At 38.6% G+C, this 24490-nt stretch overlaps 1 protein-coding gene across 8 annotated transcripts in view; it reads left to right on the top strand.

The window, feature by feature from the left end:
- Nucleotides 1–24490, top strand: part of LTBP1 (latent transforming growth factor beta binding protein 1) — a 213228-nt gene that overhangs the window by 141976 nt on the left and 46762 nt on the right. For all 8 annotated transcript variants that reach the window (XM_074818245.1, XM_074818242.1, XM_074818241.1 and 5 more), the window contains 7 exons: nucleotides 544–669; nucleotides 1381–1503; nucleotides 4840–4959; nucleotides 10045–10167; nucleotides 12234–12356; nucleotides 18140–18262; nucleotides 21998–22123. In XM_074818245.1, the coding sequence (XP_074674346.1) occupies nucleotides 544–669; nucleotides 1381–1503; nucleotides 4840–4959; nucleotides 10045–10167; nucleotides 12234–12356; nucleotides 18140–18262; nucleotides 21998–22123 (864 nt within the window). The remainder of the gene's footprint in view (nucleotides 1–543; nucleotides 670–1380; nucleotides 1504–4839; nucleotides 4960–10044; nucleotides 10168–12233; nucleotides 12357–18139; nucleotides 18263–21997; nucleotides 22124–24490) is intronic.

The raw sequence follows: 24490 nt of genomic DNA, 5'->3' as shown, positions 1-24490 counted from the left end.
GGTTGTATTGGTATCTTTCCTTCATTCAGAGTATGCTGGTTCCTCTGTATCTTGAATCAGGAAGAGTTTACTATATCATGTTGCCAGATTATACACTATCAACTTTTCATTGTACCAAAAGTTCAGTAACTTCACACTGATACACATGCTATGAGGTGCAACTACAGTATTAAAAAATAATTTACACACATACACAGCCAAATGGCAACTTAAAATCCTTCTTTTTCATTCAGATTGTGTTAATGTTCCATGCTTGCTACTTGTGCTCAGCTTGCAGTCAGTGTAGTGATTTGAATAGTAATCATGTCACATTCTTCAAGCCAATGCAATATTCTTATAGTCTAAGCCAATAAGAGCGTTTTTTTACAACCAAAACTATTTAATGCATCTTTTTTGCAGCTCTGAGGGAGAGGAAAACATGCTTTTTCAAATAGTTAAAATAACTGCAAGATCAGTCTTTTCAAAAGCATGGCATAGAATGCACAAAAAGAATCACAACTGAATATGTTAATCTATAGTCTTATGTTTTTATTCCCTTTATAGATATTAATGAGTGTAATCAGGCACCTCATCTCTGTTCCCTTGGACGCTGTGAAAATACAGAAGGAAGTTTCCTATGTATTTGCCAAGCTGGATTCATGGCCAGTGAAGATGGAACTGACTGCGTTGGTAACTACTGGTCTCCTTTATAGAAAATAAAAATATAAAAATGAATCAAGCTTATCTAAAACCCCCTGAAGTCCCCTTTTCAGCTTTTTTCCTTAATGTCATTGGTACTGGACTGGTGTCTGGAAGTGTTTTTAACTGTCTCTCACCAGGTATTGTGAGGAAAATACTTGAATAGCTCCTACTACTTTTCAAAATTATTATTTGTTGAAAAACAAGCATTTATTCAGCATCAGGCTTGTTTAGAAAAAATACCATTTAGTAAAAACACTTTCTGTGGTGGAAAATACAAATATTCAAAACTCTTTCAATCACTAGCAGCTGTAACAAACCATATTTTTTAAATATAGCTGCAAACAGCCGTGGACTTTTCAGAGCAATACAAACAGCCTGAATTGGCTGTGATCTTCCTCAGGTTAGCGCTGCCTTGGGCACAGTATACATGCAGTGGCACACATTGCATTTGCAGCCACAGGGCTGCTCACTGGCCTTCTCCTTACAGCCTGGTTGTTTCTAGATCTCATTCTCTCTGCAGTTACATGCACTGAGGTAACGATGGAACTGCTCAGTAAGAGCAGCTGTGGGGCTGTGGCTTGCAAACAGCTTCAAAAATGCAAACTTACTTCTGTTTAATTAAAGCAGAGTTTAGATGATATGCAAGCATTCAGTAATTTCACAGTGAAGCAAAGTTGCTCTTGTCTTCTTCATCTGCAGATTTTGATGAATGTTCAAGACCTCATACTTGCGGGGAAGGCTTTTGTATAAATACTCTTGGCTCATACAGATGTGAATATTGTGATAGTGGATACCAAATGAACAGGAGAGGTGAATGTGAAGGTAGGTTTGGACTCTTCACCAGTAGTAATACAGTAACAGTTGCCAAGACAGACTGCAATAGGACGAGCCATTTGTTTACATTGACTGCTGTTTCTGATCTCAATGGAAAACTTTACATCTATTTCTTTATTTTTGAAGAAATCTGTCCATTAGATGGAAATATTAGAATAACACACATTTTTTTTCTTGTTTAACTTTAATATTTTTCTACGTGGTATATTTCTTTTCTTTCAATCTCCATTTGCTATTTGTTTTCAAATGGAATGTCTTGGCACAGTGGTTTTATACCTATTTGTGTTCAGAGTTCCCTTTCTCCATCCCACTCTGTGTTATTTCCATGGGTAATTACCTTAATTAGCTTAATCTTACTGCTGGATTCCTCTCACAGCTACTTTCTTCATTTAATTTGCCTTCAGATCATTTAACTTCCCCTTGTACACCAGCTGAAAATGGCAGAATGTTCAAAAAGACATTGCTTGTTTTATCTACAGTACGTCCTGGATGATGAAGTGAAGTTACCATTTATTCATATCAGAAAAACAATGTCAAATGTTACCGCTGTTTGGAATTGGTAACATTGCCTGCTGTTCGAGGGAGGCTTAGCATTACGGCTTGAGCTGCAAAGGGAGAATCCTCAGAGAGTACAATCTTAAACAAGAAACCTTTTTGAGTATTTTCCAGCCTTCTCAGTTATTTGATGTCTGCAACTGAAGTTCAATTCCTATTATTTAGATATAAGATGCTTCAACAGAGTTCCCCCACTATGGACAGAACCATCTTGGGACAGCTATTTTAACAGCTCTTGCCATGGAATCTCTTATCTTTATTGTTAGTCCTTCCCTGCATGCTCTACCAAGTTTCTGTTTAAAAAAGGAAAAAAAAAAAAAATCTATAATTATTCCTACATTTTGACAAGCAGCAAATGATAACTTGACTTTTTTTTAATTTGGAAATATTTCAAAACTTGACATTATTTTTCGGTGTGATGTTTTTGCCTTGTTTGCTGTTCTTTTTTCTTTTTTCATTTTCAACTTGAATTGTGAACTAAAAACCACAAGCAGACATTTCATTTTAAACATAGTTTTGTTCATGCTGTAGACTTAAGTTACTTAGGACAGAATAAAATTATTAACATGTTACGTTGCCTAGCGAATAACTTATGGCTGCTGTGGATATATTTACTGCTCTGAGCATTGCTAAAAGATTCGTCTTTCTATTCAGAGATATTTTGGTTGTTTGTTTAAATAAATGTTTCACATACTCCACTCTTACAACTGCTTTTTCCAAATCTTCTCTGTCAGTAGGGAATCTGTGATTAAAATAGGGTAGAAATCAGAATATCACAGTGCGTCAAATTTCTTATTAGCCTGTATTTTAAATAGTGTGGTGGTAGTCCTCCATCATTTAACTTAACAATATGTAATTTCTGAAACCACATTCTCTGTTGAAAGTTATTTAAGGTTGCTTAAGGGAAAAATCATCCTACACTAAATCCATCAAAGCAAGGAAATGACACATTCAGAGAATCATTTCACCATGTCATTACACCTACATGTTATAGTCGCCCTACTGACAGATCCCAGATTCCACAAATAACTCCTTTCCGCCTCCTCCACACTTCAAACACAAAGCAAGAATCCTTCAAGGTGCGCACAATACACACAATTCACTTACGCTTCCTCACCCCATCTTCATTCTGCCTTCAAGCTATACTCAATGCAAGCTCTGTGTGGGCCTAGCCTGGGAAACATAAAGAGTGCATATATGGTGGTGTTGTAGAGTCTGTCATTTATGTAGAACAGTGTTATAGGCATAGCTGAACATCACTGCACACGATTAAGTATTCCTGTAAAACCTTCTTGTAATTTCTTTAAGCTTTGCAGACTTTAAGCTTTATTTTGCCCAAAAATTTCTGTACTAAATAAATCATTCATGTTGTGTGTTTTGAGGGCAGATACAGTCCAGGCAGTTCTGAGAACAGGTTTCAGCAAAAGTGGATTTTTTTTTTAGTTAAATTAAAAAAATATCACAGCAATTTCACGGAGAAACGTTTACAGGTCTGCATCGTGGTGGCTGAAGAGGCCTGTTGCTGTTTTTACAAGAAAGTATTCTCAGCTGGACAATCATGATTCTATGAAAAATTGTGATTTGCCCACATCCATTGAGTTGTTTGGAGCTGGAATGTTCAATTCTCTGAAGGCTGGAGCATTGTCCAGTTAAATTACAAGTGTTGGAGGCTACTTATCTTCTGTGAGCTTGTTCGCAAAACCAGGAGTAAATTGCCTCCCTACTATGCTGGAGTAGCAGTCCTTAATTGCAAAAGACACAACCTGTAGGCTTGGAGCAGGGAAGAGACAGGAGCTTAGGGTTTAAAGGTGGCTGGAAATTTCATTAGTTCTGTGCACTGCATAAAGCAAGTATTTGGTAGAAAATATTATAATTATTGTGTAACTAAAGACCATATTATAAAATGATACTCAAGTATGAGAGCAGACTGGAATGAGGCTGCCCACACAGTTTTAATTACAGCATCTTCTAATCCCTGGTTGCTTGACAGCAACTTGTCTTTGAATATAATTTTTGTATGCAGTCTCTTTTAGATTGCATATATTGCATGTATTGTGGGTTTCTTTGGTGCAGGATAAGAAGTTCTTGGTAGATGCTTAGAGCTTGGACATGAGTTTTTCAGGACCTATCTCATCATGAGTAAACTAGGAGCTCTCCTGATGCAAGAAGTCCTTCTATCACCCTAAACACTGCCAGCCTCAGTGATGTGTGTGTTGCCTTGTGCCTTCCCTACTCCCTGTCAACATGTTTGATTACCATTCACACAATTAAATTTATAGTCCACATAACACATACATGCCGCATAGCACTAGGACACTGGAGAATACCGAATTCTTCTTTGCTTTGAGAAGCTAGAGTTAAAATTTTATTGTTGTTGCAATGCACTTCCAAAGTCTCTTGAGACTGACTATAGGAAGAACCTCAGGATGCTTCAGTGTGGTAAAGGGGTGACGTAAGCAAAGTTATTCTTACCTATCTAAGCCAGAAATCTGATCTGCTGTATATTATGGAAGGCCTACCAGAGATTCACAGGGTAACAGAAAATTCAGATTCAGTTGCATTTACTATGATTAATTTATTTCTCAGAGATGCCCCTTTGCTGGTACAAGTCTGTGCGAGCTTGTACCTTCCTGGGTCTCTAATAGATAAAGTACTCAACTCTAAATGTATTAGTATAACATGAGCACAGTCAGAATAACTGAATTAGTTTATTGTTCAGTGTTCTGTTATGGCTTTAACCACTGTTTCCTTCTATCTTCTGTTTTGAAGACATTGACGAATGCCTGACTCCAACTACTTGTCCAGATGCACAGTGCATTAATGCTCCTGGCTCTTACCAGTGCATTCCTTGCAGAGTGGGATTCAGAGGCTGGAATGGACAGTGCCATGGTATGTTCAGTACTCTTTGTAAATCTCCAGTTATAGTTCTTGTTCTGAGATGCTCTATTTCCTATTCCATCAGTGATACAACCTGATGACAGCAGTGCGCCCTGGGTCCTCGTTTCATTCAATAATAATGGAAAATATGAGATTTTTCAAATTACTTTATGTTCTCAGACACAGTATATATGAGGAAATTGTGTTTTACTGTAGATAAATGAACACCGAATCTAGAATGCAAACAATACATTTATAATTACAAAACAAAATTCTTGAAATAGAAAATATGGAACTGAAGGGGATGTATTATTGGTGAAATGCTAGTAGGCCATTGTTTGGAGGTATTAACAAATGGAAAAACCTTAAGAGTGTGAACACATCAGTGTGACTGGCAGGCTTTTCAGTAGGGTATGGGAGTTTGCTCACAAAGCATATTAGTAAAACTTCTTAATTATTTGTACTTACAGCAAAACATTAGCACATCTTAAAGTAGTTTGTCTCACTTTGGGTTAGGTTTTTAGGAGAGATTTCTCACATTATAGCTTTGTCAGGTTTTTTTTAAATGTTAGATTTATTTTTTTTTCCCAAATCAGTTTTGGCTTTTTGAGATATAGGTAAGAAAGTGCAAATGAATCCATTATGCAAAAAGAAATAATATTTTGCAGTTTTGAGTGCCACTTCGTGGGGCACTACCAGAAACTTAAACTTCGGGGTGTTTTTTCAGAAACTTAAACCTCAGTTGCTGTCTGTTGTGAATCCTGCTGTCCACTCTGTGTGTAACGCATGCCCTGTAATTTGTGATGGTTGGAGTAACCACGTTACCTAAGCAGGTGTCTAATAACCTACATAGAAGGTGTTTACATTATTGTTGTAGGTCAGATTGGCAGCGTACTTCCATAGCTTATTTCCTAATTGCTCCCAATGGCTGTGGTTTGGTTCAGTTCATGAAGCAGTCTAAGGGCATTGTTTTGATTGAAATAGCTCTGGAAGATGGACATCTACTGTATTCCAGCTGCAAATGGGCTTTTGATCTGTGGAGCAAGACTAGAGCCAGCTTGCAGTGAAGCACTTGAAAAATGGATGGTGTGGCTGTCAGAACCTCACTACCACTTTTGCTTGTACAGATTACACCTTTTTCAACCACCCTATTTTCTAAAGAGGGCATACTGGGTAGCAGATTATTTCTGTCTGAACATATCTGCCTGTTGCAATTTATCAGCATGTCATAGCTGCATTATTTGGTCTTGTCATCTGACTTATTGTGGAGGAATGTATTTCTCGGGTAATTTCATGGATTTTAATGGAGCTATAGCAAACTATGAAAGGTTCACAACAAACTGACATGGTTCACTTAGCATGCATTAGTCCAGGTTCATCTTTGTTTTGCTCCTTCCCACCTGCCTGGATTCCTGCTGCCTTTGCAAAAAATGTGGCACACGCACTCTGTTAGAAAGGTTTCCTGTTACTTAATTTCTTTTTTAAAAAATATAAAGCTGACTTATTTTGCATTCTTTCCCGATGTTAAGCTTAATTTCTATACCTATATATGAAAATAGCCTGATCGAAAATGCCATGGCATAACTTTCACTTGTTTCATTCTTGCTAACCAAGTTAGTAGGAGCAGAATGAGAGAAAAAAAGTCACCGCTCTGCTCAAATTTACAAACAGAACTAAGTCATGTAAAGGATAAGTCTTAGTTCCAAGTTGCTGAGACTTTTTTCCTTGTATTACTGCACGTAGTTTCCCTTTTTCCTTTGTTTTATGAAATGTTCTAAGCCTAGACATCTCACATCATTAGTGATGTGATCAGTTTTCATTTTCTGTTTATCCTAGACTTACATCATGTTGAAAATGAGCCATACACATTTTAGAAAATGTAATGCAGACAGTTTGTCTTAAATCTGTAGCTTTGCAGTATGTTACAATTTAAATACACTGGAAAGGAAAATATTTCCCAAGTTATCTATGAAGGGTATTTAAGTCCGTTGTTCCACAAATTCATTTGTTTCTGCTGTTAGTTTAGGTCAGTTGCAGCTCTACTGGTTTTCCCCCCAGTGCTGTTTTCAGTATTTTTTTTTTTTTTTTAAGGTCATCTCATTCATCTGCCTGCACTTTAAGCCCTGGAAAGTCTAGTGTAACAATTCTACAGTTCCTTGATGCTATTGCTATTGTAATCTTCCAGGATTTAAAGCCAGGAACATAGCTGATTTTGTTTCATAAATGCAAGTCAATCAGTTCACCTCAAACTTAAGTAGAATACATTCAATTGCAGTTTAGGTAGAAATATCCAATGTGAGATGCATATTGGAAGAAATGAAAAATGGCACCTGCACACCCTGCACCTCATTGCCTTGAAATTGCTACTGTTCCAGGTCCCTAAATGCTTTTGTGTCATTTTGTGACTATTTCAAATTTTGTTTTTAAAGTTTACTTGCAATCACTGATTTATTTTTTTTCATCTTTCTCTCCACATTTGCACATTCAAATAAAGTGATATATCATGATGTAAAATGGCAATAAAGTAGTATGTGAATTTAAAGCACACTTCTGTGCATTGATGAATAAATGAAAAAAATTAGGTTGACAAAACTTTCTAGACCACTTCATCGTCATGGTTATCACTGTGGTGGATTTTGCAGCTGTGTGGTTAACTAACAATATTCGGCTTGTACAGCATTAGGGACCCCACCAGATTTCAAGACTAATACAGAGGTCAGCAGAGCTGATCCATGTACCTCTAGTCCTACTTTAGGGATCTTCAACAGAATCAGTTACAACTCTGGACTTCATCTCAGAAGATTTAGGTTCTGTTCCTGGCTTTTCTGCTGGCTTTATGGGAAAGGTCTCTTGACCTTCGAGTCCCATCCAAAAATCAGAAATAATATTGCAGGCTTCATTTTCAGGTAGCTTGGAGATAGGTAAATGAAAATGAATCTGTAAGAAGAAAATTTGTTACTCAGTTGGAAATTCACATGCCTGACTGCTGAATTAGGTTCTCTATGTTTTAAAAAATTCTTGAATTAGAGCATTGATCACATACATTGAGAGCAAAGGTTGTGTTTTGCTGAGCAAGCACATTTTGCCACAGCAGGGATCTGAGAAATTAGTCTTGCAGAGGGTGTAAGTAGTATCACCTACTGAGCTGCCATAGCAGAGCACCTGTGGATCTGTGCTGTCACCTCTTGGGAGGATGCCGCTTCGTGTTCTTGGCCGGGCTGCAACAGGGCATCTTATTTACAGAGTTAGAGGCTCACGTGAGGAAACAAAAATTGTAGGTCATTTGAAATATGGACAATAATGGTGATTTCATTTGTGTGTGGGGAGAGAGGGGCTTTGTCAAAGTCATATTGTACAGGAGCTTGTGAAGAGCCATGAATGATAAGTATATATGAGGAAAATAGTTATTGCAGATATTCATAATAGCTAATAAGAGCTATGATGATGATTTAAAGACCTCTAATCTTTTTCCAGCTCTCCCTGTGCTACAGCTCCCTAAATAGCTCAAGTGCCTCAAATAATCAGCAGTTTTACTCTTTTATGTTGACGGATTTTGTGTGCTTTGTGGTGGCAAAAGACAGGATAATTGGGAGTAATATGATTTCTGGCACATAAAAGCAAATAAGGTGTAATTCTTTTTCTGCATCAGTGAAGCTAAAAAATACTGCTTTTTCCATACAAACAGGGACACCTGCTTGTTGTTAACTATATCCCCAAAATAAATAAATAAAACTTGAAAATTAGCCTTTTTTAAGTGAAAACCACTCCTAGGAAAAGCCAATATTGATTATTTTAGAATAGTGAATTAATTCTGGCTGGGTTTATAACAAAAGATTTATTTATATGTTTGCTTTTTTCTTTGTTGATGTATACAAATCACATTCAGAAGGAATTCTTCAAAATTATTCTTAAATAGTAACGTAGCAATTTTCATGTTGGCTAAAGAGAATGGCCCATCTAGTTAATATCCTTCTTTCAGAGGATGATGACAGTAGGTGTCTATGGGATATCTTATAGAAAAAGAAGTTTCTTTCAAGTCCTCCTGTAAATAATGGATGGTTTGTGACCAGGAAGAGAGCTTTTGTTATAAAGATATAATCCAAGGGAATTCCTTGTTGCCTGTATAGAGTAGCCTTACAAAGGGACCTCTGTGAAGTGCAGAAATCCCCTTGAAATTACTTGGGTGTCAGCTAAGTCTTTTAGAACCTCCCTCCTTTAAGTCAATGTGAAAAATGTTGTCTATGAAGGTCTCGCATGTACATGTGTTTCATATAGTCTTTAGTTATGCACTGGAGAACTCCTCTAAATCCTGTACATTAATCAACCTAGCTTTAAAAAAACAGGAAAAACTCAACAGCAGAAAATGTAGCTGAGGTCTGTTCTAGCTTCTGAGAGGACCTACCTGTTCCCTCGCACCTGTATGTAAGCTCCAGGTAAACAAGCAGAGGCAGCAGGTTGGAAGATTCTGACCAGAGAATATGTTTTAAAAATGGTTTCAGTGAGAAGAGCTTCTAACACAGCCTTGCCAGCATGAGCTGTGTCTGCTTTTCTGGACTGTTCCTTGCAATAGCATAAGAATTAGTGCTAATGGGCTCAAGGTATTGGCAGCTCCTAGTGCTTTTATCAGGTACATATCCTAAGACTAAATGTGCAATGCAAGAATGAATGTGCCAGCACTTGCTGACCTCTTCTCTAAACCAAAGCTGTGCTGGTTTAAGCTAATGCGGGAAAATTATGGGCAAAATAATATTATTCAGCTAAGGATCATGTGGACACAGTTCATAGTGTAACCTGTATTTAAAAAAATAAAAGGAAGAAAAAGGTTTGTTAGCCTAAACTGCAGTCCTTGCAGTACTGGGTCAAAAGCATTGTTCTAGTCGTGTGGGCTCTGAGTATAGTTGAGTGTTTGAGCACAAGGCAGCTCAAGTTCAAATCCTTTTTTAAAATCAGAATTGCTGCAGAATTGTCAAGGTCAAAATATACAGGGAAACTGATTATAACCATGCTTATGGCAGAATTAGAACAAATTCCCAAGCTCAACTGAAAAATGGTTGTAGCCAAGTTAATTATACACTTAAGCTTTCTTTGTATTCACAGATATAGATGAATGTCAGTATGGCAATCTCTGTACAAATGGACGTTGTGAAAATATGGAGGGGTCTTTCAGATGTATTTGTGGCCAAGGTTTCAAACTCTCTGCATCAGAGGATCAGTGTGAAGGTAGGAAAGAATATGATTAAAGTTCATAAGGTTGCACTTACCTCTTAGATAATATTTTTAATCTAATAATCTTCCTTTTAATGGAGAAACAAGTATACAACACTGAATCTAAATAACCAAAAATGTAAGAATATGTGTTTCCATTTTATGGCTTCCATGGTCACATTGTAGATTTTGACATTTGTTATAAAGCCAATCAAGAATGTGTAGTAATATTTATATTGCTAAATTGGAATTTCTGCAAAATCCTTGGCATTTCTGTCATTTTGGAGGTTTGGGTACAGTGGCTTTTGCTGCCTTAATTGCTTTTATTTCTGTCTTTTTTTTTTTTTTTCTTTCATGTGGGTGAGTGGGATCAAAAAACCCAGGCTGCACCCTCTTGGAACCCAGCAGTGTCAGTTAACAGAGCTGATGCCTGCATTGGTGTCACTGCATTTCAAGTAGTACATTTAGTAGAGATAGAGTTTGGTGTTGTGTTTCTAAGGAACAGTACCTGTACCTCCAAAGTGTCAGGTTCTACATTTCTTCCACATCTAAAATTCCTATCAGGACTCTTCCAGTGGAACAAAATTAGGTCTGAAGTCAGAGTGGAGTAGTCTGAGAGAGAACCTAAAGTGTGTACAGGAGGTATGAATATCCCTCTCCTTTGAGAGAGGGGGCTTCTTGGAACCTCTGTCCAAAGGTGAAAATCTGGGAGATTGTCTCTAAGCTGGGGAAGCGCACAGAAACCTGAACATTTCTTGTCAGATGTTTTTTCTTTTCCCTTCCCCCCACCCTTCCCTAAGTATCTATGTATAGCAACAAGCACTTTCAGACTACTGAATGCTGCTACAAAAAATGGAGTAAAACTAGATGATTGTTCATGCAAATTTGTCAGGAAGTTTGAAACAAAACATCAGTGTAAGTGTCTTGAGTGAGTTAAATGTGCTGTCCAGGACACACAGCAGACTGGTCTTGGGGAAAGTATGTAGACAAAGTTTGACTGCTTCCTCTGAGCCTTTCATGGAAAAGGGCCCTTGCCAAGTTGAGCTGGCATGTGCAGACTGTTCTTCTTAAAGTGCACCCTCCTAAAGTACAGACCCCTACACATGCCCAGATGCTTCATGCAGCCCCACAGATTTCAGTGATCCTTAAATTCAAAACTTCTGTGGTCACAAGGGACCATTACTCAAGGGGTGAGACTACGTAGTTGTAACACAGATCTGAAAAACCTCATTGAGTAACTTTCTCCTGCTTGGAGTATATTTTCAGTAAGACATCAACCATGCCTAAATCCTAGAAGTGACTAAGAACCTACCATATCAGTTTAATTACTGTCCCTTAATGAGTATTTTATATAAATAAGGGAGGGAAAACAGGCTTCCTAGCTCAAACAAGACGTGTGCTGTGTTCTGAATTCAAAGTGCCACTCCCCTCCAATATTTTAAGTTTTTCAAAAGAAAATTTAAGCTTGATGTTCAGGTCCATCTGTTAACCCAGGCTGACCCCAGTTTATGAGAACTGAAGCGCTGAGGGATTAGCAGTGGTTGCGGAAGCAAAGAGACATTTTCCCATACTTAGGGGATTAAGACTGTTACAAGGCAAGTATTTAAAGGAGCCTTAAGGTACAGCTTAATAGGGGAACAGCCTGTCAGTGTGCATCTGAAAACCACACCCTGTTGAAAGGTAGTGATCCTGCTGGAAAGTATTTTGTGGGTTTTGCTGACTCACTGAAGCGGCTGGCTTGTTACCTTTGCCAGATGTAAAAGAAACAAAAGCAGCTCTCAAGCAGCATGTGTGTGTATTTGTGTGTTTGTGTGTACCTATTTGTGCATTGAAGGATATATTGACACTACAGGAGAGAATGCTGAATGCAGTCATCTCAAGGAAAACATCCAATCTGCAATTTAATATATTTTTATGCACTATATTAACTGTCTGCATTTGTTAATAAGTAAGACCAAGAGAAGCAGTACTGGATAGTGACACTCTGCTGTGCTGTTTTGTTCAGAATTGGTTATTGCACCATTTGATTAGTAATTGGTATTTTCAGATGTGTTATGTTTTCACTGTCTCTTCTGCTACAGACATAGACGAATGCCAGCACCGATCACTCTGTACGAATGGACGCTGCAGGAACACAGAAGGATCTTTCAGATGTATTTGTAGCCAAGGCTACACATTATCATCTACTGGAGAGCAGTGTGAAGGTGAGCTTGTGGACTTCTACTGATTCAATTTTTTCGATAAGATCTTGAGTATTTCAGCTATAGGCATGAACTCTTTTGAGAATGGGGCAGAAACGTTGCTCCTCTTTCTTTCTCTGTACTTTACTGTCAACAATTCAACAGTCCCCACCTACGCAGCCACATATGTAATGGATTCTTAGAAATAGTCCCTGTCATCTTTCCACACAGAAGAAATCAGCACATGTGTTTCCAACAGTAAGATTGGAAGAGCAGTTGATATTATTACCAAAAACAATTAAGCCTTTCCAAACCTTGTTGCTCAAATTCTGACACAGAGGTTCTGTATTAGAAAAGCTTCTGCCAGCATACACTATTCACATGGGGGCCTGCTAAGTTAAAAACTTCTTCTCCAGCTGGTTTTGGGAACCTGTAGCCAGCCACCACAATCCCACATGTGCACTGGCAGGAGAAAATATGTAGTATAAGATGAGCTCCAGGGGGATCTGCTGGAGCTCACAGCTTTCACTGTCTCGGAAGGCAGTTTACATACTGAGTTTGTAAAAACAAAAATAAGAGGTGAAAGATGTACACTCAATGTAGGGAGAAATGCTGTGTTAACAGAAAACAGAAACTTTCTATTATCTCTCAAGTAGAACAATTCAATTGTCCAGTAATTGGCAAACAGATTTTTTTCTAATGAATTATTTCAAAGCTACTCCCTCTTCTCCATCGTTGGCTGTACCACATGATATGGTACATCTGCTGCACTACTCATGGTCACCTTGAGCATGTGAGATTACTTACTAGTGAGGTCCAGAAAAGACTGTACCTCAGTTGCTTCCTTATCTCACCCTAGTGGGGAAAGAACTCTCAGTTAAGGTCTCACCATACATGTAGTATTAGCACATAAAAGCTTTCCAGTCTCTGGTGTGCTTTCTGTAGCTGCTTTTACTATGGAAGACACAGCTTCTTACTGCTGTTCTACCTAACAGTCTTCTGCTGCTAGGTTATCCTCCACAGAGCACTCTAGGAGGCAGTTCCCACCTTCTCCCCCACAGCAACAGATCAGGAGTCTTCCTCTTGCAGTGATCCAGGCAGAAGAGCAGTTCCCCCTGAGCCAACTAAAACCTGTAATATCAGACCAGACTTTATCATTGGTGATACTGGATTGTCCACATTTAATGAGTGACAACATCTCTCACCATCACCAGCATGGAATAAGGATATCTTACAAAATCTCCTCAGCACACTGATACTCTTTGGTACTGACCTGTTTGGAGAATCTGGTCATAGAAGAACTTAATACAGTCCTCTCTGAGTTCCTAGTGAATACCAGCATCACTTGCATCAGCTTCAAGAAATGTGGGCTGATGGTGCAAGGCACTAGAAACTTGTGTCAAAGAATTTTGCTCTCACCTGGCTTCAGGATCTTCATGAGTTGCAACAGATGCAGAGATACTGTGTCAAGAATCAAAGAAAAATGTGGTGGAAGGGATGACTGGTCTATCCTGCCTCCCAAAGGCAGAACAGGCCACACAGTGTCATTCCTGACAGGTACTCATCTAATCTGCTCTGAGTGGGCTTCAGCAGATGAGATTCCAAACATCTCTTCAAGCAGTCTGTGCCAGTGCTTTGCTCTCCTTGCGTTTTCCAAATGTGTGATGGGAATCTTCTATTGCTGCAGTTTAATTTATGAGTTCTTACCTTGTCCACTTTAAACAAGAAAAGGTTATTTCTTTCCTCTGCATGTCAGAGAGGGAGATAGTGAGAGAGTGGGCTGCACAACCGTTTCAAGCATTTTGGTTCCATCATCAAGAAGCCTGACAAACCAGCAAGTCTGCAGAGAGAGATTCTGAATTAGTAAATGCTGTCAGCATCTGTGAGCATATGAAATGGTGAGTTAAACCATCTTGTTGTGAAGAAGAGCAAATGAAATATAGAAATTAATTTAAATCCATTGTAGTTGAGGATCAAATGTTTTCCAGAACTACTTTTAAGACCGCTTTGGTGCATTTTGTACAGCCCAAGAAGCCGTGGTAACTGTTGCTGCTCTCCATCACTGTGCAATGGCCTGTCAGGACGGGTCCATGCTTTATCTTCATCTCTTCCTGGATCCTGTCCAAGGGCAATTTTCAAGAAACATAATTTCAGAATTTCTCAAGGCAAAAGAAAAGGTATTGGATCGTACAAGGAGAAAGAGTAAAACTGCTCCCTCACACCCCAAGGTCTTTGTCTCATTTGCAACAGTCTGTAACCAGATCTACAGCTTCTCCAGCCACTGACAGAGTGGTTAATTTCTGTAGAGACAGTTTGATCACTGAAGATTTTCATAAATATTACAAGTCCTATGCAAAATCTATTCATCTCTTGAAGTGGAAGAAATTCTTCTGTGCTTTCATTATATCGCTTCAATGTTTTCTGAAGTACAGGGTATTATGGACTGCTTTTTGTACCTTGGAAACTAAGTTTGAACAGACTATGCTTGTTCTGCTCTCAGTAAGAATGCTTTGTGCAACTCCTCTATCTGCTATATATTCACCTCTCTTACCTTGTGATGTAATTATTTTTGAAGACTCCTTGAAGTATGCAGCCCACATTTAGGGAACTCAGTTGACTACAGGTTTGAATCTCGCATTTTTTTCATATCAGTGGAGGTGCTCAGCCTCACAGGCATGTTCCCATCTTCATGAAAATGGCTTTCCTCCTGACTTAGTTCAGCCAGATGTGCACATGGACTACAGAGCAGAGCTTCCATAAAGAGAAGATCCCCTTGAGAAGACATCCAGCGTTTCTCCATGTGATGGCCTGATTTTTGGATTAACCTATTTACCTGAATGTTTTCTAACACTTCACAGAGAAAGCAGGAAAGAGGTGATAAAAACTGTGGGTGTAGCACAGCACAGTTGGTGAAGAGAACAGAGTGGTTCAAATTCTGTCCAGTTTCTCAAAGATTCAGGGGATGGACATTTGTCATGTCAAAGGATACCCGAAAATGTATCGGGCTGTAGAGCCAATGTGACTGGCAAATCACTTGCAAGAAATGTGCTTGTTTATTTAACAAGGATTTCTTCTACTTGTGAATTTTTCTTAAAAGTGTAGCAGCTCAAGAAGCAGCTTGCTGGTTTGATCATTATACACTTGTGCAAACTTCTAAGGATATTGCAGAATTTGGCAGAATTATGCTGTGCTCATTTTCAGCTGTGCTTTTTGCAACTCTCTGGCTAAAGTTTTTGTCTGGAAACCTTTGCACAGTATTTCACTTGTTTAAGAATAAAGGTAATTTGCAAGTAATTGTTCTATACATTGGTGTATACATGCAGTATACATGCTCTGTATGCGTCCTGGCACTGAACTGTCCAGAAGATGAGAAAGCTGGACTGAGGCCTTCATACCTTCAGTTCTGTCTGAGAGCCATAATCCGTATGTCCATTCCTATTATAAATGCCTGTCTATCCTGTTATCCAAGGCTGAAGAACTTCCCCTCTGCAGTATCTGTAGAGACTTGCTGTTATCTGCTTGGAAAATAGTAGCCTGGAAGTACATGACCATCCACAGGTAGACTGTATGCACAACCTTCCACTTGACAATAGAAAAAGAGGTTACTGCCTAGTAGTCAGAGGTCTTAAAGATGCATGCCCATGTGCATGTATTATTTTCTTTCTGTCTTACTCTCTCATTCAGCATCTTGTTCTCGAGATAAAGTGACACTGAGACTTTTTGCTCTGTGTTGTTCTCAGGGAACACAAAGGTGTGGACACCTCTGTCCTTGTCTCAACTGACAGGAAGTATGAATGTGCACCAGCTGGGCTTCCATATAGACTGTACATCTCAAAGGACTCGGGTTACTGGAAAAGAGTCTGTCTGAAGCATAGGAGCCTCCAGTGTTCTGGGAGTCTTCAGAGATTTTGCTAGCCAAAATGTTCAAGACATATATGTCTAAAGGGTGGTAAAAAGCACTGAACATCTCAAACATGAATTACTGTCTCTGATTTTTCTGGAGATTCTTGTACAGCAACCACAAGACCTGTGAAGAGTTCCATCAGAGAAAGGGAGGTTAGCATCCTGTAAGGAAAATAATGCATTTTGACTGAATTTGGCAGAAGACGCCTTCTTGTTGTGAGACTTGGCATTAACTCAGCGCAAGGGAGTCATTAATTTTTTTCTCGTGCTCCTAGTCACAATTAATTACTGTTTTAAATAAACCACAATTTCTCAGTTGAAAATTATTGTAAAACGTGGTTATCGAAAGGTCACACCTTTGTCAGCATTAAGTGCAGTTTTATCTGCAACAACATTAATTTATGTAAGAAAGCTATCCCTATTTCTTATTTTTATCAAATAGATTAAATCCCAAGGATAGTTGCACTCTAATATAGTGTGGGCTTCCCAGAGATAAATGTAGAAATGAGGTCATGTCCTATTCTTTAATTACAATTGTTATTTATTCCTGCAACACAGGAAAAAGCTACAATTCTAATCAACTAAAATCCATGCTTAAGAAATCAGACTAATCAAATGCAGTGGAAAAAGTGTTTGATAACTGTTTTTCAAAGGAAGCTGTCTGCATTATCAGAGCAATAGACTCAGTGAATTACAAGGTGGGGCACTGTGGAGGCGAGGAAAAGTTGCTTATGAGATGCTTCCTTTTTTTGACTCATTTTCTGTTTGCTTTTAAAACTTAGAGGCACAGTCATCAAATACCTTGTGATCTTTAGCTGTAGTGAAACAAAACTGTATCATATCACTGGAATGTAGGCACTTGCTGAGTTAATCCTGTACCCACAGTAGCTGTGCTCAGTTTCCTCCATTGGGCTGCCTTTAACCCTTTTGGAAGACAATGGGAAGGAAAGACTTTAGGTTAAGACAATGTCAGTGTCTCTTGAAATATTTGATTACTCTGTATCTAGTTTGTATCCTGAAACTTGCCCTGCGATGTGTCAGTCAGCACATTTATCCCATGGATGTCGACACTAGAGCAGAGCGTATGGGCCTGAGGCTTATCACTGGGAACGTGGTATATAGGCAGCTGGGAGCCAGAACCTGCGTGCCCTGACTCTGCGGCTGGATTTATGGCTTGGGCACAGCACTGTGCAAAAGCAGCTATTCAGCTTTGTGACCAAGCTGTTAAGCCTGTGGAATGGCTGTATTGCATCACATGAACTGCATGAAAAAGTAACCGTTAGCACAGCAGTGCACGGAGTGCAGTCCCTGTCCTACAAGCCTCCTGTCCACGTGGTTGTTTTGTGAGTGGTCTCTGCCAGCACGTCTTGCCTGGTGTGACACACCAGCTATGGCTGGGCTTGCCCGTACGCTGAGGGACGTCTGAATCGTGTCACTTCCAGCTCAGGGATCTCTGTTTAGTGGTCTAAACATGTCCAAACTACAAATTTGCATTAGTAGGTTTTTTGTGTCTGTCTTCTAAAAGAAGAGCTGCTTGGATTTCTTTTTAACTACTTTACTGTAACACCACAGTCACCTTTATAGTAGGGTAGAGAGTGGTATAAAGATGTTATGATAGCTTTCATGAGAGATGCAGATGGCACATGTTAGGCATATTTGCTAGGAATAAGTCACATACAAACTCAAATTTTAAAACTCTCTAGAGAAATACAAGAAGTTTGATGATATGATGAAAGGGAAATTAAAAGGACATCCTAAAGTGTAGTAAACTTGATTTCCACACACGCACAGGGATATTAAAGGGCATTGTAGCTTCAAGTTGCTACATTAGTATCAAAGTATCACTATTAAAAGTTTCATCCGTTTTTATGTTATCTAATAATTAAGTTACATTTTTATTTCAGATGTTGATGAATGCCTTCAAGACAGTGATATTTGCCTTGGAGGAAACTGCATCAATACTGACGGGTCTTACAAGTGCACTTGTCCAGATGGTTTCCAGCAGATAGCAAATAGGGGATGTCAAGGTATGAAACAGCTATAAAAATACCTGGATGATTATTATAAATGTGCAAGTTCGTAAGCATATCTTGTGATAGTCACAAATCATGCTAAGGAGGAGAAAAACTCATGTTAGTTACCATTTGTAGTACCTTCTTACTCTTCTCTTCATATTGCTCTCTGTAAATATACACTGAGAAACGATTTCAAGAGGCTGAAATCTCAGTCTTCATAATTTGAAAGATTATCTACATTAGAGCTAACAGAGATACGGTGCTGCATTTTCCCAAATCCTGGAAATATTTATTTTGACAGAACCTTCTATGTTTATGAATCAGTGATGTAACAGAAAGAGCAGTATAGTTAGTGTCAAGTCACATTAGATAACCCCCCCCCCCCTCACCTCTAAAATGCTTGCAGTGCTTTGTGGAGGATGGGTGGGGAGGAAGAGAATGTGTTACCTGAGGCTGAGTCAGCATTGCCAAACCCAGAAAAATACTTCCCAGGTTTTAGTTCTGAATGATCCCAACTCCATGTTGGCACAACACCCAGGCATGCCTCACAACTCCCTCTTGCCACCCATTTTGATGAGACGAGAACCATGGTATTAGAGCTGGAAAGTGACAGCATGTTCGTGCTCTAAATGACTGGAGGACCAGGAGACTGGGCTTTGCTTTGACTGCTCTCTTATGCACAGTTTAGACTTGAGCTGAGAGACTGTATTCCAGTTGATCTGTGTTGAAGATCTTGTGCAATCAACAGTAAATTCCCTGTAAAAGTTCTGAGTGTTCTATCTGACTGCTTTCTGATTCAGAAAATGTTGCGTTCAACATACAGAAGTACACTATTAGACCTTACTTTAGCAGATAAAAGAGAATTGATCAGAAGCTATAAATCAGTGCAGCTTTGATACCACTCTGTTCTCTTCACTCCGCTATATAAAGTAGTAGCATATAGGCTTCATGTTTTAAATGAACATGACAAAACTGAAAGCACTTATGAGCCAGCTAAGGGACAGACAGTATAGACAGTATTTTTAACAGAAAAATGTGAATGAAAATTGAAAATTATTTCAGGTGAGAGCACCACACTTGAGAAGGAAGACCACCAACACTGAAAAATAACAACCTGCTGTATAGAGGGGAGTGAAACTGCTTGAGAAATAGCCAGATCAATATCAAAACAAATGGAAGAAAGGAGGAGTTGATACAATGAATGTGACTGACAAGTTAGAGTAGCAAAGAACTGGACACAGCGAAAGAACATAAAGGGAGATCTTTGCATAGCAAAATTAAGTATGGTTAGACTTTTTTTTACTGTGTTGACTATTTGTTTTAAGCTGTTACAGGATGCAATAGTAGAATTTTTATTTGTCAAAGATGGAAATCTTCAGTATATTTCCTTGTCCTGTATTTTGTACTGGACAAAACTAACCACGTTTGTATCATAAATGATGATGTCTTTACATTTCAACAGTACCTTCAAAATACTTTAAGCAGTAGCTAAACTAGGACATTTTTAAATGACTGAAAGTTAGTTTTATCAGAGTTCTGTAATAGCAAGAAAAAAACATAAAATTTTGGAGAGAATTTTCCTGGAGAGATTAGGGGCCTGGTAGAAGATCGTAATAGGCCACTAGTGCAGAGTGATCTTGATCACATGGTATACTGGGTATGAGCAAACAATACGTGATTTAATATATCCAGTTCTACATTGAAGAAGGCACCTCAGTCATGCTTATCAGGTGGTGGACTTCCTTCTGGGACACAGTCACTGAGAAGGATTTAGGGGTCAGTCAGCTGAGTATGAGCTTCCAGTGCAACCCTGTGGCCAGTAGGACTAATGCACTCCCTGGCAGACTGAAAAATCAGAATATCGAGCAGGATATTGTTTACCTCTATTTTGCACCAATACAGATGCTCTTGGCACATTGTTGTACACTGACATTCTGGTGCCTACAATTCAAAACCAGATGCTGATGAGCTGAGGAGACGCAGAGATGCATCCAAAAAAAAGCTGATGGCCTAGGGGGAAAAACCATTGAATGCTTTTAAACTGTTTTGTTGAAGAAAAAAAATGAGAGGTGACTCAGTCAGAAAAAAAATGAGAGGTGACTCAATCAGAGTCTTACTACATTCAAAGGAAACCATAATTGGAAGTAGAGCGCTATTGAATTAAACTGGCAAATTTATCACAGAATGCAATGTCTGCAGGTTGAATCTGGACTAGACAAGAAATTAGAAACACACGTTTTGGTAAGGAGCAAAGTTGAAAAGAGTCCAAAACATTAGAAAGTGCACAGTTTCCTCTTTCAGACAAATTATACTCTATTTCCCTAACATTGTTAATTTTGTTTTCCTATCTTTCAATACATCATTCTACCTTGTGTAATCAGCTGGTTTGGTTTCCAGTATTTTTCTGGCAGTTTCAAGAAACTGACAGCTTAGTCATGACAACAGTATGGGTCCGGAGAAGGTACCATACTGTCCTTGTCATTGCTGATCTCCCACCTTACCTGACTTTCAGAGAGCTTCAGGAAGTATGTCATGGGTCTGCATTTACTACAAATTCAGAGAAAACTTTATACACGTGGGTGTTGTGTGAAGCACAGCACACTGACTTTTCCCGGTGCACCTCATACAGATACTACCCTTCCCTGAGCTGCCTCTGTTCTTTCCACATATGTGCTATGACATCAGGACACCAGCCCAGAAGGTTTACACACAGGACAGAATCAGTCTGTATCTAAAGAAAATTCTCTAATGGATGTCTTGGGTCTTGAAATGATGGTATTGAAATCACAGTTTCTCTAGTCTATCAAAATTACTGTCTACTTTGATGCATTTTGTATGGCTGTAACAACAGCCAGAATCTAAGCAACAGAAGACACAGTTAAGAATAAGAAATTCTGCTATCTGTGATGATGGATGAATGAGCCACATGTGTAAATTTTGTTTGTAAGTTTGTGTTTGATCTCAGCATGGTACTGAAAACTTCTTAATAGGCTTTTGGAAAGCAAAATACAAAAGTGCATTTACAATGTGAATGGTAATTCATGTGAAAGTGGTACCTCCTTAATGAATGAATGCAGTCCTTAAGTTCTGGTGGCAGGTTTTGTTGTTAAGAGAGACATCAATCAAAGAAATGCTTGTTTTTCAGATTCACAACTTTGAAAGGCAGTGTTTGAACAATGCTGTCTACAGTGTTGGGGTTTTTTTTAAAAAAAAACAAAAAAAAACCCAAAAAAAACCCCACAATGATGACAGACTCTTAAATAGCAACCTTTTGGGACCATTCCCATTCCCCATCAGCAAAAAAGAGTATTTGGCTTTAAATTATATAAAATCAGCCTACTGGGAAAGATGCAATTCCAGACCTCCTGGTAACACTGGAGCCAGATGCGCAAGTTGACCAGCGTGCAGCAATCAAAAAGCAGTGAGATGGAGCCATCTGAGAATTCCCCTAATGCAGAAGAAATGTTGGCTAGTGTGCAGCTTATACTGGTATATCACGAATCACTCTCATCTGCTTATCTTTCTTGCAGAGTGGTATAGTGAGAGTATGATGCAGCTGAACATAGTGATGCCTATACAGAGTTGAAGAATGATCCCAGAAGATTTGGTTACTCTAGAAAATGAGCCTTATTTACATAGCTATTTACATAGCTGGTGAAAATAAAAGCTGCTTTTAAGACTAATTGAGCTTAGACTTAATATTAAGGGTATGATGATTTGCAAAGCTATTAATGTCTCTGTTTTCAGATATCAATGAATGTGAGAGATCTGACCTCTGTTCACCTCACGGGGAGTGTCTAAACACGGATGGTTCTTACCAGTGCATATGCGAGCGGGGCTTTTCTGTGTCTGCAGATGGCCGAAGATGTGAAGGTGAGACAAATTACAATAACACTTTCCCATTCATTTGCTGTTAGTTGGGTAAGAAGAGTAGTCCGTTTGGGTCTAATACCCCAAACCCACTGTTAACTCTGCAAACACCTCAGGGCCCTTTGTTGTTCTTCTCATAAATGGACAGTGTGCTATGTGGCTGTTTGAATTATAAGAAGTATGACAGGAAATGTACAAAATGGGCAACGTAACGGAGTTAATGTTTGTTACAAATCTGTGTTTTGCTTTTCTTGATTTTTAATAATTTTGCTATCTTTAGATTATATTTTTTTGAGCAAAATAAATTAATGAAAAAGAAGGAATGCTAACCTAACTGTGGCAAATGATGGCAAAGGAGGGAATGATATTCTTTTGTTAAGATATATGAAACCCGTGGACATCTGTAATAATATGAAAATCTATTCATAGATGGGAAATTATTTCTGTCTTATAGTAAGGATGGAAAGAATAAATATATATAAAATGTATGTAAAGCGAGTTTGGAACTCAGGCTTCTGAGAAGTTTCAGTGGGAAAGACTTTCCTGCCATAAACATTTAGGATTACTTAATTTAAAGATTAAGTGCATTAGCAGCAAGCCTGAGCTGCCTGAATGTTCTCATTGCTGTGTGTGAGACAACAAAACCTTGCTTGTCAAGACTTTTTTTTTTTTAAAAAAAGATGCAGATGGAGCATTCACACAACAGAACTCCAGTGAGAAATTGTGGAAAAATGCTATCTATGACAGAACCTTAGGCATTCTGAAATGGCAGAAATTGAATAATAGCAGTAATTAGATCTGTACAGTACTAAAGCCAGCTTATTCTTCGTAAGTGTATGCAGGTATGCTTATACAGGTATTTTTCATATAAGGTTGTAAAATCTGCTCCAGTAATAACACTGGTGAGAAACATCAACCAGGAGCCTGAAATTTAGGTGTAACCAGGGTTTTTATTTGGTTATAGCATGAGAATGTATCCTGTTGCTAATGGAACACACACACTTACTAGTGATGCTACTCTCCATAGGGCACTTGTGTTCAATGATACCGAGAAGAAGTGTGGCTCTGTGTAGTCAGTGATGCTGACAGAAAACAAAAATTCCCCTAACTGGATGAAGAAGGGCAGTTTTATCAAGACAAGAAGTCTTGGGAGAAAACTTCAGAAGGGGAAAAGATTATATAGTCATGGTTTGGCAGGATGCATGCAGAGGAGAAGCACTGAGCAGATGATAGCTCAGTGTTAAAACCTATGGGCAGTGGATGTCAAGCAGCCAAGAAGCAAGTGAGCTGTTCCCCATCCCACATTGTGGGCCAGTAAATCTGTACATGATTGGTTTTCCTGGGCCAGTTCTTCTCATAGTTCACTTAGGGATAGTGAAAAGGTTCTTCCTTCATTGGAGGAGGTGTATTGAAACTCCTGTCTGGCTGTCACATTTAGTCCATCTACTTTTACCAGAGGAAGAACAGCATTACAGCATTATTATTTGAGCTGGCATATAACCTGCCATATAGTTAGTAATGCAATATCTAATGAAATGAAATACACTATTGGCAAGAATACTGTTACACTGAGGTAAGGGAATAAGTGATGTATATTTAGGTACAGCATGACATCAAACACACTATGGTGTTTTAATTATTACTGATAACTAAAAAAAATCCTGCAGTATTTTTGGTGCTTTTTCTTCTCTCAATGTTACTTACTTTGTAATCATGGCATAAGTTGAAAGAAACATTCTCTTACTGCCAAGACAAAAGCCTGGTCAAGTAGGCTAGAGAGAGTGAATCTGAATAACTCCAGTGGTTGATGAACAAGGCAGTATTTTGTGATTTCAAGTAATGGGGATAATTCCAAAGCATGTTCATGGACTCTTTTGGCAGCATATATACATTTCACCCAGTTGTTTAGGAAGGATATGGTTAAATATCTTCAATTTCTCTGCAAGAAAAGTAGTAGCAGGTGTTTTGTCTCACTGTTGAGCATAGCTGAAAAAAAAAAAAAAAAAAGTGGTCAGAGAAGAATGCAGCCTGCTCTTAGTAGAAACCAAACACTTTATTCCAAACCAGAGTTAGAAGAACACTTATTTAACCTTGTGAATAAAAAAGGCAGAACTGAATAGAAACACAACTTAAAAAAAAAAAAAAGTCAGTTGCATCTAATTTTAGGGGACGTACCAGAAACAATGAGCCCCTCTGTCTGGATCTCTGACAGTTAATAAAGTAACACAGTTCCCAGGGAAGGGTTACCATCACATATGATGAAGCAGTACAAAGTTAATCTCCATTAGAACAAAAAAGCCAAACTTGTACTGAATAGAAAAAGATGGAATCACAAGATCTTATTTCCAGGATTGTGAGTAGTTTTGGAAC

Source organism: Strix aluco, chromosome 3 (genome assembly GCF_031877795.1).
Source record: "Strix aluco isolate bStrAlu1 chromosome 3, bStrAlu1.hap1, whole genome shotgun sequence".
Classification (NCBI taxonomy): Eukaryota; Metazoa; Chordata; class Aves; order Strigiformes; family Strigidae; genus Strix; species Strix aluco.
The sequence above is the reverse complement of the archived record's forward strand: the minus strand, read 5'-3'. Positions and strand labels throughout refer to the sequence as shown.